The sequence below is a fragment of the Phodopus roborovskii genome, unplaced genomic scaffold (assembly GCF_943737965.1).
Source record: "Phodopus roborovskii unplaced genomic scaffold, PHOROB, whole genome shotgun sequence".
NCBI classification, from domain to species: domain Eukaryota; kingdom Metazoa; phylum Chordata; class Mammalia; order Rodentia; family Cricetidae; genus Phodopus; species Phodopus roborovskii.
In genome coordinates, this window is record NW_026126433.1 from 45,760,577 (window position 1) to 45,782,244 (window position 21,668).

At 40.9% G+C, this 21,668-nt stretch overlaps 1 protein-coding gene across 4 annotated transcripts in view; it reads right to left on the reverse strand.

Moving 5' to 3' along the window:
- Pld5 (phospholipase D family member 5) overlaps positions 1-21,668 on the reverse strand; it is a 297,142-nt gene that overhangs the window by 24,625 nt on the left and 250,849 nt on the right. For all 4 annotated transcript variants that reach the window (XM_051186375.1, XM_051186376.1, XM_051186374.1 and 1 more), the window contains exon 6: positions 632-829. In XM_051186375.1, the coding sequence (XP_051042332.1) occupies positions 632-829 (198 nt within the window). The remainder of the gene's footprint in view (positions 1-631; positions 830-21,668) is intronic.

Genomic DNA, 21,668 nt, shown 5'->3' on the forward strand with positions numbered 1-21,668 from the left:
GATTTGACTCATCAGGCTTTTACTGTTAGAACAGCTGGGAATCATGGAGGAAGCGCTCATCAGCTGGGGTGTCAGCCCATGGAGCTGAGGCCTCTGTGGTGCTTCTCACATGATGAACCTTGTGCCACTGGAAAGTTTTAGTGTCTTCTTTGTAAAATGGCCACAACGGGATCTTTATCTTCCACTCCCACAGGCTCAGGGACCATTGTAAAAGATTGGAAGAACCAAAGGTCAGTGGGGATTGTTGCACAATAGTGTCTTCTGGGCATGACAGGACTAGTGTACTCATGAACTCACAGAGTAGTTGTGGTTGCATGTAATACCTACATAATATTAAGACAGTCAGTGTTCCATTATACAGGAGGGTCTCATGGACCATCTCTAGCTGAGACTATTGGCAGTTAATGGCTTCTTGGGGAGGGAGAGTCAGTTTTCCTCAAAGGTGTGGTCTCTGGTGTGCTGCCTACCTTATATTACATTACACCCGTGCCCACAGGGGCAGCGCTAAATGGACTCTTTGGGTTATAAGAAAAAGAGGCCATGAGATTGGGACATGAAGGAGTTCTAGGAGGAGTCAGAGGACAAAAGTTAGGGGGAGGGGGACTTGAAGCAGTGAGGGTGCATGACTCACCGACACAAAGGCTTGTGACTTGGTTTCATTCAACTGGAGTTGAAGCTTCTTCTCATTGTCATAGACTCCGTAAAGTCTCTTGGACCAGGTCTGAGGTACTCTGCTCTTGAATTTTAATGAGCTATATAAAGCGAATATCCTTTGTAAATCTAGGACCAGGCAGCTGCAGTTGTAGAAGATGACACCGAGTTCTTTCATCTGTGAAATTAAAATTGAGAGCATCAATGTGGGGTGCAATTGATGCTATTTTTTTTAAGAGAAAAATGCATAAAAGTGCTGTAGCAGAGATCTTTTTTTGAATGCATTTTTTTTCTTTCACAGAATGTAGATAGAGCAACATTATAGCATATAGAAGAAATGTACCCTAAAACGTTCATATACAGGAACAGAATTTTTCCTCCCTTTTTGCATTCGGCCTTTTACAGAGACAATTTCACCAGATATAGTTTTAATATTGGCTTTTCACATTTTTTCTCCTCAATACCATTTTTTTTTAAAGAGATACTCAAGCAGCAAGACAGTGACCTTCTATTGCAACATTACAGAGTGGTTATAGTTATAGATCCTGGAGCCATGCTGAAGCCATCCTGGAAATTGGCTCCAGCTCCACAGTGTTAGAACCATATGATTTTGGGATATATTTAATCTCCGGACCTCAGTGTCCTCATACATAAAGCGGAGGTAATGGAGTTGCTGTAACAGACTGGTTAATACACAGAAGAGCAGTGCTTACAATCATTAAAAGTTATGGCAGATTGCTATTTTTACTAAAATTGCATACTCCTTGACAGTAGGAGCCCAACACCCAAAGACACCATAGAGGTTTTTTTTTTTTTTTGGTCCCTCTTTCCTCAGTGCATGAGAAGGAAAGTAAAGGTCAGAGTTAAGCAAAATTACAAGTCAGAGATGAAATCGGTGGTAAATTTTAGGAATTTGATTGCAGGCAATGACTGAAATGTCTTCCTTTGGGTCTACCATGTCTTTGTGGAAAGTGTTCACTATATCTGATTTGCTCAAAGTAACAATGTAAAATTTTGATTGGAAAAGAGTGGGACACACATGTGAATGCTTTATATGACTTGATCTCCCAGTTAAGGGTTGTTTGGGAGACCTGGGCTCTTGAGAAGCCAAAGCAGGAATATGAAATATCCTTCCTTCTCTTTCTCCAGGAGAGACTGCCTACCATGTAGGGATTGTATGCCCTTGTTCCTCAGGGCTACCAGTATTACATATTATGGGGTCCTTTCCATCTTCATCTATTCTGACCTATCTTTATGTTTCTAACTCCATGGCAACCACAGAATTATTTAACCCACCCAGGAACTTGTCTCTATTTTCTTGCTAATTTGAAAAATAACATGGACATCCTTGAACACATTCTTGTGTGTCCTTGAATGTATTCTTGTGTGTATTTGTGCAAACATTTCTTCAGTATTGACTATTTCAGTCAGAGGAACAAATATATTAAGGTTAAAATGAAAGGTTTCAGTGGGCAGGTAGCTCAGGAATATGCAACGACTTTTACCTATAACATGGGCCATCTAGTCAGAGCTGAGTGGATAGGGCTAAGCAAGGAGGGGGGATGTGTATACAGGTCTAAGTGTGCAAATATCTCTTCCCAGGTAATGGGGTAGAACAAGGGAGTGAGGATGTTGGATTCCCAGGGACTTTTGGTAGATGGGCATTTGATGTTTCTACTGAAAGATTTGGGTAGGAACATAGTAAGGGGAGGGACATTGTCAGGCTGTGATTTAGGGATCTTCCTTTGGCTATAGTGTGCCAGTGGCTTTGACAGCGTCTAACAGGGCAATTTCCATGTTCACATGTTTTTCAGTCTCAGGGATTTCAAGAAACCACCCATAGTAACTCTTTTGTTTGTTTGTTTTTGTTTTGAGATGAGGTTTCTAGTGTAACAGCCCTGGCTGCCCTGGAACTCATCCTGTATCTGGCCTCAAACTCACAGAGATCCACCAGCCTCTGCCTCCTGGGTGTGCACCATCACCATCACCACCCAGCTCTTTTTACAAATACTTACTTTAATTTTAATTATGTATATGTGTATGTGTGTATTGTGTATATGTGTGTATGTGTGTTATGTGGGTGATGTGCATGTGTGAGTGCAGATGCCTGAAGTGTCTAGAAGAAACTATCAGATCTCTTGGAGCTAGAGTTACAAACAGTTGTGAGCCTCTTTGACATGGGTGCTGGGAACCAAATTCAGGCCTGAAAGAGCAATACTCACTTTAACCTCTGAGCTACTTCAGGTCAAAGTAACCCTTTTGTTTAAAGAAAATCTTTTAATTTTATATTTGTGTTCTTTTGTGAGTTTTATGTGCACCATGTGCATGCAGTGACTGCAGAAGCCAGAAGAGGGCATCAGATCCCCTGGAACTCGAGTTACAGATGCTTGGGGCTACTGGGGACCAAACCCTGGATCCTATGCAAGAGCAGTAAGTGATTTTACCCTCTGAGCCTGCTCTCTGACACCCCACAGTAACTCTTAAAACACCCTGTGTTAGGCTCTACACCCCATTTTTGTTGTGTGGAGAGTCCAGCAGAGGAGGGATGCCTGATTAATCCATATAAGGATCACAGCAATGACTGAGTGTTGGTTTCTGGGAGTCTCCAGATGGATCCTGGGCTAGCCTTGCCAGGGTATCTCTCTATGGCCATCTTCAGTTTTGTTACTCCAGGGTCCTTGCACGGGAACTGTCCTTTTAAGGTCTCAGCATCAAGGGCTATTGGGTTGGTCTGCTGTGAGGATGTCTGCTTGAGGAACACAGCTTGTTTGAATTTTAGACCAACAGTTATTTCAAGGGCCAGGCATCCATCCAGTAGACAGTTTCTGACCAGCTACTGTTTATTACCTGAAGTCAGCACAGTCCCCATCTTCAGACAATCAGTATAAAGTCACAGATGAGAAATACCATGTATCATAAAATCATGACACAATCTAAAATCTCTACACTGGAGCTAATCAGCAGTATTTCTTCACATAGGTGTGAATACTTGAACAAAAGCCCACCTTTACCAGAGATGTGGAAAGGGGAGAGAAAATGGCTGCCACTGAAATTAGGTAAATTAATTAGGCTTAGGATCTCACTGAGATCAGCAGACTAAATGCAATTCTCTCCATGGATTCTGTCAAGAAGCTCAGAGGGATTCTCCTGGGAAATCAGGCAGACAAAACAGACTTTTTCATAAGCTTGTATCACTACCATATGACTAAACTTAGGGATAAGAAGAATTGTATTAGCATTGTGGCCCCTCAGTTTATCAGCTTTGTGACTGTGGACAATCTCTCCAACTTCTTTTTGTCACCCAGAAAGACAAAAGCCAGCCATGACACCTGGGGACTGGCACACAATCCTCAGCCATGACTTTTGGGTTTCTGGGATCTGCTTTGAGCCTTCAGATGTCTGTGAAACAGTTTTATAGAACACTGTCACAGACAAGGCCACCCTGCGGGCATTTATGATGGACCAACATAAAAGTGAGACCTTGTAATAGCGACTGAGCTCACACAAAAATGTGAACCACCATTCAAGCCTCAAAAATGACTAAACGTATCTCAGCCAAGCTGACTCACTGTGGTTTATTCACTACAGCTTAGCTTATCTCATTAACACCATCCATATAGATGAGACTTACTAAGACACCCACTCTTCGATGCCCCCTCACTTCCTACCAGTGTCTAATCATGAACACATCCTTGCTTCCTCAGGCACATCCCCAAACCACAGAACAGAAACCCAAAACTATATATAGCACACCCTACAACTAACTTATCTAAGTGCCTCCTGAACCTTCTCACAACAGCTGGCTGTTTCCCTATTCCTGCTGGCTTTGGGCTGGGAACAGTGACCATGTTTCATCCCTATACCCATGTCATAGGGCTGTGAGGACAGACAGATGGGTGTAGCAGCACAGTGAGAACTGTTCAACAGGTTACTTTTAGACTAAGTACTAGTTAAAGTGGCAAGTTGCTCAGCAGCAGTGCAGAGGTACTTCAAGGGAGATGAACGAATGAAAGGCAATAGTGATGTCCATGAACAAGCACAGAGAGGGATGGTGTGTTTGAAAGAGGTTTCCTACTGGCACCTAAAGCCAAAGCCCAATAGTCCTCTTGAGACACTCTGGTCTCTTTCTGTGGTAGGCTTGATCTTAGAACATGTGCCAGCACATATTGTAATCTGGTGAGCCAAATCATTACAAATGAATGGGAAAATTGGAAACATGCAATAAAAATGCTTGTTGGACAAGAAATGACAGAAGCAGCACTTGTTGGTCACTGTGTTCTTGGGACTGCTCCAAATGTTTCACTCATCTGTGTCTTAAAATCATTTTTTTTTTTTTTTTTTAGCAGGCATTCTTTTATACTGGCACACATAGTGATGAGTTTCACAGAGAAATTTTCCTACAAGTGTATTATGTGCTTGGACCACATTCACCCTTTTCCTGCCCTTTCCCATCTCTCTGTCTTGTTGCTTCCATTTATTTCTGTCAGGCAGCCTTACTTCTGTTTTCATGTCTTATATAGTCTATGGTTTCAAATAACTATATAAAGTAGATCTACAAATGTGAAAAATCATGATGTTGGTTTTCCTGAATGACTTAGTTCACATAATGTCATTACCTCCTGTTGCATTATCTTTATGGAAATGGCCCATCTTTACCATCCCTTATGACCAAACCATACTGTGTTGTGCATTTATTTCATATTGATTCATCTGTTGAGCTGCTGGTGGACAGCTACCCTGATTCTGTAACTTGGTGACAAAACAGTGATACAACATTCCTGCTTTCTTAAATTTCTCTTGAAATCTACCACATATATAAGGAAACTGAGATGTGCAGAGGTCAAATGGCTTATGCAGATACATAGCAAGGAAGGAGTCTGAGCTTATGGAATTTTATGGCATTTGGATATTGAAACACACACACACGCAGAGAGAGAGAGAGAGAGAGAGAGAGAGAGAGAGAGAGAGAGGCTACTGAGTTCATTTAGTGTTGCTCAGATGTGCATGTGTTTATTGCCAACCACTTGGAATTAAATAGCTTACCAAGACGCACATCCCTGAAGAGGCTGACTCTCCCTATCTCAGCAGCCGTGTTGGTTGTCAGCTGTTTTTGTCATTGTGTTGGTCTTACTTAGGCCAACTTACTTATAACTTCCCTGTCATCTATAGAAGTAGCAGATGTCCTAGGCCTCTGGTTCTTACAGTCTTTCCAACTCCTCTTCCATGATATTCCCTGAGCCTTAGGTGTAGGGATTACACTGTAGATGTATCAATTAAGTTGACTGTAGTACTGGATTTTTGAAGATATTTTTTTGTTGTTGCTTTTCAAGACAGCATTTCTCTGCATAACAGCCCTAGCTGTTATGGAACTCACTTTGTAGACCAGGTTGTCCTCAAACTCACAGAGACCCACCTGCCTCTGCTTCCCAAGTGCTGGGATTAAAGGCATGCACCACCACACCTTATAAGGCTATTTTTAATATAAAAGTACTTTGGCCATGATTCTCCACCTACCGTCCTACCCTCTTCTTTATCCATTTCCTCATCTCCTTCATCCCCCTAGACAATTTTGGCTCTATTTGCATCTCATATATAACAATATAAATTTATATAATCTATATAAAATCTATGATCCAAAATGTGTAATATTTGTTGCAAAAAGAGCCCTTCCCTAAGCAGAGAACTTGAGTCAAAATGTTCCCTGGAGGTGAGGGCCAAGTCCTGATACTTATATCTATGTCCTCTTTCTGTCTGATCAGGTGTCTGCAAAGGTTCTTTTATCTTTGTTTATTTGTTTGAGATAGGTTCTCACAATGTATCCCTGGCTGGCCTAGAACTTGTTATGTAGATCAGGTTGCCCTCAATGTACAGTGAGCCTTCTGCCTCTGCCCCTTAGTTCATTAGTTCAGGGATTACTGAATGTTTTGCCACTGTTCACAGGCAAAACCCATTTCTATTTATTGTTTTCTTAGGATTGGTGGGAGGCAGTGATCAGAGTGAAGAGATTTCCTCGTCGCTAGGACACAAGCGGAAGCTTAGCAGCAGCCAGGCTTGATGGATTTGTGGAGCAGCAGCCAGGGCAGGCATCTGATGGATACTCCTGTCAGCATCACAGGGAGCAGAAAGACATTAGCCTCATCATCTGCTGTACTTCAGAGCAATTAATGCAAGTAGCCACACCACAGTTTAATTTATCATCCACACACATCCACAGTGTTGTTTCCATAATTTTGTAGAAATGTAGACAAGTATTTTTAAAAATTTCCTGACAAAGACAAAAGATTCTGCAACTCTGAACAACTTCTAGACTCCCAGTTAGCTGCTGATTAATATTTTGAGTTACTGTGGGAAACTTAATTGCTGTGAGCCCTAGCTTCATTTATTTCAACCTTGAAGGTGAAATCTTTGTTATTGATGATAAAAGAATAAATAGTAGCACTTTGGGGGTTCCAAGACATCCCCTGTCCAGGAACACACCCACTGTCCTGGTTCTGGTTCTTTATTCCTAAATAGGTAGCTGGTACTATTTAACTTACTGATGACTGGTTTTCTATGTCTGCCATGGGGAAATAATAGAAGCTGCCAGAAGGAACAGGACTAATGGAAGAGACAGTCAAGGATAGAAGAAGCTCAGGACAACTAGTTTAACCTTGTTTCAAAACTAAGGAAAAAGAAACTCCCAAAGAAATGGACTTATCACAAAATGATGTCTTGTTATGTTGGACTCAAGCAAGACAGTTTTCAATAAAGCTATGAAAGTCCTATACTATGTCATTGCCTCCCTGAATTCTCCATCCCTCTCTTCCTCCTTTCCATTATCCTAATTTCATCAATGCTCAGTTTGTTTTTAAATTTCACTTATTTTATGTGTGTACTTGTACCCTAAAGCCCATTCGTAGAAGTCAGATACTAACTTAGGGAGTCACTTCTCTCCTTTTACTCTGTGTATTCTGATATCATCCTCAAATTGCCAGGTTTAGGGGCAGGTGACTTGACCTGCTGAGCCATCTCACTGGTCCTAATGTTTCATCTTTTTAAGCATCTGGAAACTTTCCAGACTATCATAATTTTTATAAAAAAAAATCCACACAACAATCTCTTGACTTTATTCTGGAAAACGGAAATCAGTAGGCAAAACTTTGGCAGATTAAAGACAGGAGAATACTCATGGAGAAATCATGGAGGGAGGAGGTCAGAGAGTAGAATGGGATGAAACCATCAGGAAACATATTTAAGGTATTTTGGGGGTACTTCAATTTCATTTTCCTTCTTTAGAAGAGTTGAAATAATTTCAAATTGGCACCATGGTTCTCCTATTATTCCTGCTCTTGTCTTATTAGTAGTATTATTTTTCAATTTTTTTAAGACAGGGTCTTACTGTATAGATCAGGCTGTTTCAAACCCTCATCCTCCTGTCTTGGTATCTGAAGTGCTGGGGTTAGAGGTGTATACCACCACGTCTGCTTCTGTATTCTTCTCTTTTCAATGACCACGGGCAAGCTGAAATCATCTCAGCTTCAGGTAACTGTATTTGGTGACCTTTTCAAAGCCCCTCCAAGGGTCTGTTGACCCTGATAAAGCACAGGGTGGCGAGATCTGAACAACTCCATTGTTCCTTCACATTTGTAAAACGCCCCACCCCTTCCACACCAGGATAATCATTGTTATGATTACCAGCCATGCAGAGATGAAGTTATTGAGGAACTTGGGAGGGCAGAGAAGATCTCCTCTATAAGTATGTCAGAAATTGCAGGAATCTTGTTCAACTCTTTATTGACAAAGTGAAGCCATCAAATTAGGGGGAAATGGACAAATGGATGGAATGAGTAGTTTTCAGCTTACAGTCTGTAATTTTCACAACTAATTCAATGTGAGGTTCTACTTGGGGATGTTGAGATACAGAAAGGCTTCAGTTTGAAGATTTTTTTCAGAGGAAAAGGACCTCCATCTTTCCTCCTGTTTGCTCCTTTCAAATTCAGAGTGAAAGCTCCCAGTCTTCTCAGGATTGCCTCTGAGTCAGGAATGATTCAGGCACTTGTACCCTAACAATGGGACAAATGGGGGAGAGGCCTTTCAAAAAGAAGCATCCTATCTAGATGTCCAGCACCATTGTCTTCCTCCTTTTCCTGTTCACATGGCTCTAGGAACATATCAGGATGACCAGATGAGACATGGCCTCTCTATACCAGACAGCAGAGTTCCCACTAGGCTAGCTGATACTCTGATTGCAGCAGAAAACCATCCTTGAAGTTCATCAGCCTGATAGTAAGATGAGCAAGGACTCAGGACTGAATTTTAACTACCTCCTTGATGCTTTGGGGAAAGTTCTTTACCCTTTTGTATCTGTAACTGACAACTTCCTTAATATATATCTGTGGATGAAGAACAAAGAACACAGAATTTGGAAGATTCTGACTAAAAAACATCCCCTCTAAGGATTAGCTTTTATAATAGCAGAAGATGCTACATAAGCTTCCAAGGGAAGAAAGCATTCATTAGCCCTACCCAGCTGTGATGCCTGTGACCCACAGCAATGATCTACACAGTAAATATCCTTAAAGGTACAGTAGTATTTATATTTGAAAGGTAAACAATAACTTTCTAACTGGCCTTAAGGCCAGATGGACAGGAGGGAAATCATGTCAGGTACTGGAAACCTAGCCAACTATACACGATTAGAGAAGTTATACATCTCAGAGGAGAACATACTATTACCACTTCCCTAAACCAGTATGGTTCCTAACTGCATTGTAAGCACTTATTCTTATATCCACAGACAAATATAGCTCTCATCCCTCAACAATGAAGCTTCCTTCTGCAGATGGAGACTATAACTGGTCAAAATGCAGAGAACAATTGGCTGTGGCATTTCCAGACCCAGTGAACACATCTTTAACACTTTTCCTTACTTTTAAGGCTTGGGGAACATTGTTGTATGACTGTAAGAGCCAGAGGGCCAAGAAGTCTGCAGGAAGATTGAGTCTTCTGCATATGGCAGGGGAATTATCCATGAAATCTCAACAGTGCAGTTAATAAAGACCTGAACAATGACAACCCATGCTTTTGTAGGTCTCATGACTCCTACTCCTGGATATAGGCAATTAAAAACTACAGCAAGAGGGAGAATTAGCCTTCCACAGAAATAAGAACCCCAAATAATTATCTGATCCTAAGTGGTCAGCCCTAAAAAAATATCATACAAACAACACTAAATGGACTTAGCAGGTTGCATATATGCACACACACATACACACACACACCAATGATAATAATGAAAGAATATGAGGTCATGATTTGAAAAGGAACAGGGAGGAATATGGGAGGGGTTGGAGGAATGAGAGGGAGCGAGAAATGATGTAATTATATTTTAATTATAAAACCAAACCAAATAAATATATGCTTGACTATTTATACATATGCGTACATAAATATATACCCATAAATATGCACATATGTATGTTATTAGCTACTTTTCCATTGCTGTAATAAAGCACCATGACTAAGGCAGCTTATAGAAGAATGGGTTTATTTAGGTTTGTGTTTCCAGTGGGATAAGAGTTTATCACTACACAACTGGGAAGCTTGGCATCAGGCAGGCAAGGTGAGTGGAGCTGAGAGCTCATACCTAAAACTGTAAGTGGAGAGCAAACTGCCAGTGGTGTGAATTGTTTAGCTTTCAAAGCCTGCCTCCAGTGACATGATTCCTCCTGCAAAGCTAAATCACTTATACTTCCCCAAACAAACTTACCCAAGTCAAGTACCCAAGACTGTGGTAGGGGGTCATCATTTGAACTATCTACGTATGTATCTATGTGTGTGTAGGTCGAAATCTTGCACATAGAATAATAAATATTTGCTGTCATCTTCTTCCTCCTCTCCCAGACTTAAATTTTTTCTAAGCATCTAGGCATGAGAAGGGATCATACTGGGTGGCTAACAGCTGGCTCTTCACTGTCATCGCACCAGAACTCTCCAGTAAAGTGCTGTCAGACACTCTGTGACCTGGGTGTATGTGGACTTCACTTGTATGTGGAAATCACAGAGAACTCACCGTTCCCTGTTGCAGCCTGACTCAGATTGCCCTTTTCAATCTTCCTAGTTTCAATCAGAAAATGTACCTGATTGGACAGTTCCACAACCCCGCATCACTATTGCAAGCTGATAAACAAAATATCCACGGAAGATCTTAAGGAAATTGGGGGGAAGAGGCTGTGGATTACAGCTGGATGAACTAATTCATTCACACTAGAAATAGCTAATGAGGTTGTCTAAAATACAGGATGGTGAAGTGTGCCTAAATCTCCACCCACAAGACCCCACTGTAACTTGGTCATTGGTGTCTCCATGGTCTCTTCTCCCATGTGTCCCACCTTGCCCAAGGCTTTGGTCCAAAGATTAAGAACTTCCATTCTTTCAGAAGTATTGAATATAACTTCTACCTTCTCTTTACCTTTGACTCCTCTTCCCAGGCAGACAAAGTGAGACTTGCAGTGAATTCCTCATGTAGATCCTTGGCTTTCCCCCTTAGTACAGCAGCTTAGTCTCTGGGTATCTTGGACCCACCTTCCAAGGTCTTGTACAGAAACAACCCACAGATTTGTGGCTAGTACATGCCTTTAACTTCAGTGAATTCAATGCTAGGCAAGTGAAAGGAGGCTTACTTTTGATCACACATAAAACATACCTTAAACTACACCTTCCATTCTGACCTCACCAGTTCAAAAAAGTACATCTGCCCACGATTTTCTGAGCCTTAGAGGCATTGAAAAAATGGCAGAGAGCTCATGGAAATTAGTGTGGCACTGGTTGGCTTCCTGATAGTCCAAGAATGATTTCTGTGTCCAGTACTCTCAGTTTCACTCTCCTGTGGTCATTCTCACAAGTTTGAGTCAGGAATGAGCATTCCAATCAACTTCTTCTTTCCTTCACCTCCAACACAGTGCTCTGAACAGAGAGAGCATTGGCTGACAGGTTCCAATAGTGATTAATAAGTTGAAACTGCCCCCTTAGAGAGAAAGCACAGGTTAGACTATGAAAACATAGTGACATTAACTTCATCCTTGTCTGACCCTAGATCCATGTTCCTAGAGCTTAATCCCCATAGAGCATCTTAAGCTTAGCCAGGTGAGATTGTGGTATCAGGTTTGTACCCAGTGTCCCTCAGTGACCATCTCTTGATCATGAGATGGCAATGTTGGAAGAAAGCATCAAAATTCCCAAATAATTAAAATCCTAGAATTTTATCTTGCAGGAACTTCACAATTACCAAGCTCTTATAATCAATATTGATGCTCCCGAGATGAAATCAGGGTGGATCACTGAAGGGAGATGTCATTCTCTATATATTTTTCTCTTATTAGTTAATGAATAAAGCTCTGTTGGCCAATAGGAAAGCAAGATAGGTGGGACTAGGAGACAAGGAGGAGAGAGGAAGTAGTAGGGAGGAGTCAAGATGGAGGACGGAGAGAGAAGAATGCCAGCCCCTCTCTCCGGTAAGACTGCATGAAAGTACTTGGATTAGTAGAAATGGGTTAATAATTAAGACAGAGCTAGCCGATAAGAAACTAGTAGCAGGCCAATAGAATTATATGTATTATGGCATCTCTGTATGTTATTGGGGGCTGGTGCAGTGGTGGAACCAGACCGGCAGTGGAAAAACATAAGTCATAACAGATCCCTCTTGAAAGGGTTTAGGAAACAGACAGTCCAAAAGCTGTTTGACAACTGTCAGAAGCTATAAAAGGATAGGTGGAGAAGAGTAGGACAGCTTACTGTAAATCATATAGTGTTGTTTCCCTATTAATAAGACCAGGTATGTCTTTAAGTCAAATAACATCCAGGTCTTATGGGCTTCTTACTTGGAAATATATTTGCAATCATACAGATGGAGATGGTTCCAAGAATCTAATGGAAGGAAATGTTTGAGGGTTTTCTACTAATTAGCCTACTCAGTAAGGTTTGAATATGCAAAATTCTAAAAGGTTAAAACCATCATATAGCATGTGTCCAAGTGTAGAACTGTCACATAACATGTGTTCAAGTCTAGCATGCATGGGACAGCAACAGAGTCCAAGGAACCTTGGGTCCAGCCTGAGAACACCTTCAAAACCACATTGAAACCTCAGAGAGACTATATGCCAGGGAAAGCTGCTCAATGAGCATCTATCATGTGATAGGGAAATGAAGACGTGCTAGTTGGATGCCCAGAAGAAGATGGCAGATGTTCTGTCTGCTGATTTCAAATTACTTGTTTGGGCCAACAATGAAAACTGAATTATTCACTTCTTTACATGGTTTGGGATTACTAAACCATGGCTGCCATCAATAATTCAAATGAACTAAAGGCCTAGGGGCAGTTATAGCAAAGGAAATATCTGGCAATCAAACATTACCAGAAAGGTGTGTGGTCCCATGTGAAACTCTAAAATAATAATTCCCCTAATATTGTAAGTAATGCATTTTCACAGAAAGATGACAGCTGCTTAGTCAGCTCATAGCCTGGTATCCAGGGGTTTGTAAATCAAGTCAATCCAACAATTAAGAAGTTGGCATCTCTTATGTGTAAGGGCCTTGAATTAGGCACACAGGGTAAGTTGACACACAAGTCTAGATCCCTGATGTGAAAGCAGATGTACAAGGGTGGCTGGCTATATGAAGCAGTGTCTGTAAGTAGAGGAAGAAAAACACACCCAAAGAAAGATGAGGCAAACTTGAATTGGATAAGAGGCACAAGGAACATACTACCATTGTATGCAGGATTTGATTTGGGGAATAACACCAGATCAGGATGGATTTACAACCCTTGGACCAAGTGTGGGCTTCAGCTGTGTAGTGAGCACCTGTATGACTTTAAGGACAGCGTTCACAGGGATTGAAATAGCTACTCATGATTGGCAGATCACCACTGAAGCAGCTGAATGGAGGTGAGGAGATCAGAAATGATCTTGAAGCTACAGAAGAGTTTCAGATGACATTTGGGAAGATGTACACCCAAGGGAACAGCTGTAAGCAAATCTGGGTGGTGGGAAATGTCAGGAGCAGAGGAGGAAGCCGAGGATGTTGGGTGAGTGGTGGACTTTAGCTTGCAGGACCAGAGGCTGCAAGGCCATCTAGGTCCAGGGTCAGAACCTGGATTTGGTCATGAGGATAAACACATAATATGAATGTGTGTTAAGCCTCCACAGGACTCAGGACCCAATGGAACATGTGTGCTTGCTTCTTCAGGAACATTTGGAGATATCAGGTGCTCCGTACTTCCAGATGGCTAATATATTCAATATGAGTATTCATTTTAGTGATAGAGGTTATCTATTTGAAAAATATTTATTTTTATTTTATGTGTATGTGTGTTTGCCTGAATGTACATACATGTCCCATGTGCAAAACTGGAGCTATAGGGACCAGAAAAGAGCATTAGACCCCCTGGAACTGGAGTTTCAGATTTCTATAAGCTTCTATATAGGTGTTGGTAACCAAGTCTTGGTCTGGTCTCCTGCTAGAGCAGAAAACACTCTTCTTTTTTTTCGGGGGGGGGGTGTTAAGACAGGGTTCTCTGTATTACTTGGGAGCCTGTCATGAAACTCGATCTGTAGACCAGGCTGCACTCAAACTTACAGAGATCTGCTTGCCTTTGCCTCCCGAGTGCTGGGATTAAAAGTGTGTGCCACCAACGCCCAGCCTAGAGCAGCAAGAGCTCTTAACTGCTAAGTTATCTCTCCAGTTCCAAGAGAGTTTTAAAGGTCAATACTATTATAAAACCACTGACTGTAAGGAAATTATTTTCCATTTGTATTGTGATACAATTTACATATTGTAGAATTCAACATACCCATGAAACTGCTTCAACAATCAAGAAATAGAATGGAGTGACCACCTGGACCTTCCACTCCATCACTCCATGCCTCTTTACACCCCAGTCCTAGTTATTGCCCCTCAGCTTTATATTTGCAAGGATGGCATAGTGATGGATTGGCAGAGTACAGAATCCTTTGAACAGTGTTTCTTCCACTTAGCAAGAAGCAGAGAGCCACTCATTCCATGTATAGGAACCTTTTGGGTTTTTTTTTTTTTTTTATAACCTGCTGAATAGTAATTTCATTGTATATGGTATCCCATAGTTCAGTCTCTAGTCATGTAGTTTTGTGTTATTGGTGATTACAAGCAAAGCTACTACACACATCCTTATACATTTTTTATTTTTTGATGAAGATACAGATATGTATGTGTATGTATGTATGTATGTATGTATGTATGTATGTATTTCATTTGCAGTGAGGCCATTGAGTCATATAGTAAATAGAGACTTAACTTTATATGAAATTACCAAAGTGTCTTTTTCATCTTGTATTACCACTGGTGGCTGTACTTTAGTTTGAGTTGCTTGATATCCTTGTTAGTATTTGGTATTCTTTTAAACTTACTTTAATTTAATTTTATTTTCAATTTTGGAAAATTCCATTTTTCTAAAGGCCAGGTAGTGTGCTGTGTTATGATTTTAATTTACATTTGGTCGATGACTGGTGATATATTTTGTTAGCTTCCTCGCCTTCCATGCAGGATGTGCCTGTTCATATATTTTGCATATTTTTAAAGTGGACTACTTCTTTTCATAATGAATTTTAAGAGTTTTTTTTCATGTTAAGACTCTTGCATTTTCTGGGGAAAAATTCTTTATTGGGTATAGGTTTGTAATTTTATTTTCAAAGCAGTTTACTTCAGACACCAGAAACTTCTGAAATTTTTTATAGTTTCAGATCTTGTAATTAGGGCTACAACCCATTTGAGTTGTTTATTCTTTAAGGTGTTAAGTCTGAATCTGTTTATTGATGGAAATCCAATTTTAAAAATATTTTTAAAATTCTGTGCATGGCCATTTACAATAGCCACAAGCAACATAAAGTATCTTGGTATAACGCTTACCAAACAAGTAAAAGACCTATATAATAAGAACTTTGTGGCTCTAAAGAAAGAAATTAAAGAACATACCAGAAAATGGAAAGATCTCCCATGCTCTTGGATAGGTAGGATAAACATAGTAAAAATGGCAATCTTGCCAAAAGCAATCTACAGATTCAATGCAATCCCCATTAAAATCCCACCACAATTCTTCACTGACCTTGAAAGGATAATAATCAACTTTATATGGAAAAACAAAAGACCCAGGATAGCCAAAACAACCCTATACAATAAAAGAACTTCTGGAGGCATCACCATTCCTGACTTTAAGCTCTACTACAGAGCTATTGTTCTGAAAACAGCCTGGTATTACTGGTATTGGCACAAAAATAGACAGGTAGACCAATGGAATTGAATTGAAAATCCTGACATTAACCCACATACCTATGAACACCTGATTTTCGACAAAACAGCTAAAATTATACAATGGGGTGAGGACAGCATCTTCAACAAATGGTGTTGGCACAACTGGATGAGGGTGTGTAGAAGACTGCAGATAGACCCATGTCTGTCGCCATGCACAAAACTCAAGTCCAAATGGATCAAAGACCTCAACATTAATCCAGCCACATTGAAACTCTTAGAAGAGAAAGTAGGAGGTACCCTTGAACAAATTGGTATAGGAGACCGCTTCCTGAACATAACTCCAGCGGCACAGACACTGAGAGAAACAATTAATAAATGGGACCTCTTCAAACTTAGAAGCTTCTGTAAGGCAAAGGACACAGTCCACAAGACCAAACGGCAGCCCACAGTCTGGGAAAAGATTTTCACTAATCCTATATCCGACAAAGGGCTGATCTCCAAAATATACAAAGAACTCAAGAAACCAGTCAACAAAACACCAAAGAACCCTATTAAAAAATGGGGTACAGAACTGAAGAAAGAATTCTCAATAGAGGAAATCAAAAAGGCTGAAAGACACTCAAGGAAAGTGCTCCATATCCTTAGCTATCAGGGAAATGCAAATCAAAACAACTTTGAGATACAATCTTACTCCTGCCAGAATGGCTAAAATTAGAAACACCAATGATGACTCATGTTGGAGAGGATGTGGAGAAATGTCAACACTCCTCCACTGCTGGTGGGAGTGCAAACTCATACAGTCATTTTGGAAATCAGTATGGTGGTTCCTCAAGAAAATGGGAATTAGTTTACCACAGGACCCAGCAATCCCCCTCTTAGGCATATACCCAAATGATCCACATCCATGCAACACAGACATCTGTTCAACTATGTTCATAGCAGCACTATTTGTAATAGCAAGAACTTAGAACCAACCTAGATGCCCCTCAATTGAAGAATGGATAATAAAGATGTGGCACATCTACACAATGGAATACTACTCTGCAGAAAAAAATAATGGTATATTGAAATTCACAGGCAAGTGGATGGCACTTGAAGAAACCATCCTGAATGAGGTAACCCAGTCACAAAAAGAAGAACACAGTATGTTCTCACTCATATATGGATTTTAGACCTAGAGCAAAGGATCACCAGCCTATAATTCACACCACCAGAGGAACTAGGATACAAGGTGTATTCTAAGAGATTCATATAAAGTCCCTCACAGAAGCGGGCACAAGTCCCCCAGAGCACATTGTAAGTGGGGGGGGGGCAGCGAATGGAGAGAGAAGTAGGAGAAGACGAGGGGGAGGAAAGGAAACACGACCAGGAAGATTGAGCCCAGTTAAGAATAGAAAACAGGAGAGAGAGAGAGAGAGAGAGAGAGAGAGAGAGAGAGAGAGAGAGAGAACATAAAAGAGGGAGCCAATATTGGTTTGAAGATAAAATTGAACACAAAGAAAGGTCTAGAGAACTACAAGGTTGCTGCCAACTAACAATTTGAGCTTCCATGGAAAGGCGGTTACCATAAATGCCCTTCCCGGATAGTGAGATCAACAACTAACTTATCCATGGAGCCCTCAACTAATGTCTGTTGGAAACAGGAACAAACACCCATACATAAACACTGAGTCGAAGTAGAACTCAGGTGCAGATGGAGAGGAGAAGACCAGGATGCAGAAACACATATAGAGACAGCTTACCTGAACAAGGAGGAGCTAATGGGCCACCAGACTGATAGCTGGGAAGCCAGCATGGGACTGACTCAGGCCCTCCTGAATATGGGTCTCAGCCAGAAGGACTGAGCAGTCTAAGGGACCTCAGACAATGGAGCCAGGATGTATCCCTGGTGCACAAAAGGACCTTGCAAACACATCCTCCATGGAGGGATTACTGCCTTAATCTAGAGACAGGAGAGAAGCCCTAGTCCCTACTTCACATGACCTGTCAGATCTACATGACCCCAACTGGATGGCATTCCCCTACATATGGAATTGGGGTGGAGTATGGGAGGGGAGGGTGGTTAGAGTGCATGTGAGATGGCAGAGAGGGTAAAAGGGAGGGAAGGAGGGAAGGAGGGAGGGAGGGAGAGGGATTTGGGATCGACATGTAAAATAATAAATTAAATTAAAAAAATGCTTTGACTCCAAAATTTAAGTTACTGGGGAAAAGGATTTCTATTTTTGTTTCCACAGAAAATGAAAAGATGTGGATTCCTTCCAGACTAATGTGGTTTGATCAAGCCAGACCACCTGAAACAGAGTACCAGGCGATCCTACATTCAAAACAGCTGGACAAAGCAGCCTTACAGACTACAGCCAGGATTTCTGCATCTTCTTCGAATCCCCCATGACAGAGCCCCTTACTAGCAGGAAGTAGTTTGGAAAGAACGACGCCCAAATTCCTAAATATTGTCTATAAATGTTTGTTTCCATTTAAATGGACTTGGTTATATAATATATATTTATATATATATTAGTCAAACAACCAGGCATGGTAGCACATGCCTTTAATCCCAGCACTCAGGAGACAGAAATGGGAGGATTTCTGTGAGTTTATGGCCAGTATTATCTACATAGTGAGTTTCAGGCCAGTCAAAGCACATAGGCCCTGTCTTTAAAAAAGGTAAAATAGTAATATTAACTGACATTAATGGAAAGAACTGCTGAAATATCTTTAAGCTGGATTTATTTAAGAAAATTGTTGTTTTTATGCTGTAGAGTTTTATTTAGATCAAAAAATTTTTAATATTTAGTAAACTTTCAAATGTCATTATACCCTATATTTTAGACTGCAAAGAATCTAAATGTTTATGTGCCACCCAGTAAATATGCAAAAGGAGATAAAAGTTAATTCACAGACAGTCCATTCATTTTTCAAACCTTAGGAAATGAACACTGTGCCCAGGGTAGCTTCTCCAGAGCTCAGAAAAATGTGGTGTGTCCCAAGAAACATTCAGGGAAAAATCAACAAATACACTGTATTCTGAACCAAACCATTCCCACATTTGGGTTTATAGCTGAAATCTTCTAATGCAGCAGAACTTCTCAAACTTGGAAATGTGAACACTTGGGATCAGAACATTCTTGGTCGGTTAAGGGAGACGCCCTGCGTCTCTCAGAAGGGTTAGCTGATCTATCGAGCAAACTCAACATATCCACACACTCAATGCCAGTGGTACACACAGAGATCCCGCACCATCCCCATTACTGTGACCATCAAAAACACCTTCAGATACTGACAAGTGGTGCCTAGGGAGCCATGTGGCCCTGGTTGAGAACTGTTGATAAATAAAGCTTGATCCCTCTATACCAAGAAACATAAGTTGTGCTTGAGTGCTGTCCTGCACTGGACAGAATCCGCACAGCCTCCTCAAGGGACCAGGAAATCTTCCACTGTAGAAACTGTCAACATACATATATTTGGAAGAAAGACCACAAAATAATTCCAAATCTTAAAGAAGCAAAAAGGGAGATAGGAAGGTGACCATGAACTGAAACAGGGACAGTTGAGCCTTCACACCAAGGAGTGAAGGGAGCCAATGACAGAGCAGTCTAGCTTAAAACATCTCTATAGTGGAGCACAGAAATTTATCTCCATAGGAGAGCATTAGAAGGAAATGTTGATGGAGAAACCCACAGAATCAGCTGACCTGAACAAGAGGGAGCTCATGCACCCCAGTCTGATAGCTGGGAAACCAGCATAGGACTGACCCAGTGTTAGTTAATGTGGGTGTTAGTTAAGAGGACTGGGCAGTCTATGGGGCCTTTGGTAATGGATCAGTATTTATCCCTAGTATACCAATGGATTTTAAAAGCCTATCCCACATAGAGGGATACTTTCTCAGCCTAGACACATAGGGGAGGGCCTAGGCCCTGCCCCAAATGATATGACAGACTTTGAAGACTCCCTGGGGAGCAGAAAGGATATGGGCTAGGGTTTGGTGGGGATGATAGGGGAGGATGGGAGGGTGAGGGAACTGGGATTGACATGTAAAACAACCTTGTTTCAAATTTAAATAAAAAAAGAAAAGGAAAAGAAAAAAAAGTTCTGTGCATGGGTGTGGGGTGAGGGTTGTTCATGTGAAGGCAGGGTCTGTGGAGACCCTGAACAGAGTGTTGAATCAGTAGAATCTGGGGTTACAGGCTGCTGAGAGCCACCTGACTTGGGTGCTGGGAACTGAACTCCAGTCCTCTATAAGAGCAGTTCACGCACTTAACCACTCAGTCACCTACCTCACTACTGTATTCAAAGCTTTATTTATTTATCAATTTACTTATTTGCATGCATGTGTATGCACACGAAGCTGCCCTGGAGCTGGAATTGCAAGGTGGTTGCAATACACCTAATGTGGGTGCTAGAAGCCACACTCAAGCTGTGACAGAACAGCAAGTACTCTTAACCACCAAGCCATCTCTAGACCCCACAGACACCCAATTTCTATAGCAGTATTAGTTGGATATTAGTTGCTTTATATGTCTGTTAAAAAGAAATGGCATACATCTGTAGGAGTATTTCTGAATTCTCTGTACTGTCTTATTATCTACATGCCTGTTTTATTAGTAGGATACTGTCTAAACTTGCTAGCTTCATGTAGGTCAGAATATCAGGTCACATAATACTTCCACCATGGCTCTGTCTCAACACTGTGTTATCTATTCTCATTTTCTGGTCTTTCTAAAGAAATTTTAGAATACAGTTGTCAGTTTCTATTACAGTCATGATTGGATTTGGATTTGAATAGTACTGCAGCTGAAGATTAAATTGAGGATAAGTGACATTAGAGTAACATTGCAACTACCAAATTTTAAAGCCCATTTTCTCCATTTAAGTACTTCTTTGTTTTAGTATGTATTCTTTGTATGTTTCAAACATACATGTTTGTATGCTCACATATGCTTGGGCACGTGTGTGTGGGCATGTGTGTGTGTGTGTATATGTGTTTGTTTGTGTGCCTGTGTGCATGCCTGTGTGCATGTGCGTGTGTCTGCATGTGTGTGTGTGTGTGTGTGTGTGTGTGTGTGTGTGTGTGTGAAGACCTAAGGTTGATGTCAGGGATCTTGTTCAATCATTCTTCTACCTTATTCTTTCAGGCAGGGTTTCTCACTTGAACCCAGAGCTGATGATGTGGCTAGTATCGTTAGACACCTTCCATTGTGAAAATTACAGGTATGCTGCCCTACCCACACAGCATTTGCATGGGTTCTGGGGCTCTGAATTCTAGTCCTCCTGCTTGGATGGCTTATTTCAACAATTGAGCAATCTCCCCAACCTCTCCATTTTTAACAAGATTTATTTAATTTTATTCATATGAGGGTTTTGACTATATGTATGTCTGTGTGTGGTACCCAGAGAAGTTGGGATATGATGTCAAAATCCTTGGTACTGGAATTATAGACTGTTGTGAGCCACCATGTGGGTGCCAAGAATTGAACCTCGGCAAGAGCAGTAAGTGCTCTTAACTGCTGAGCTATTTTCCTTGTCCAAATCCCTTTATTTTAAGATACTCCTAAACTTTTTTGATTGAAGCTTTTCAGTATTACCATCTTTCACGATATTTATATTTAAATATTTCAGAGTTTTGCTGCTATTGTAAATGATACCACCTTCATTTATAATTATTTGTGTTATATAGAACACTGACATATTAAAACAAATATTGAATATAAAAATGTTTATACCCAGCAAACTCCACACCCTACTGCAGAAATAACTGC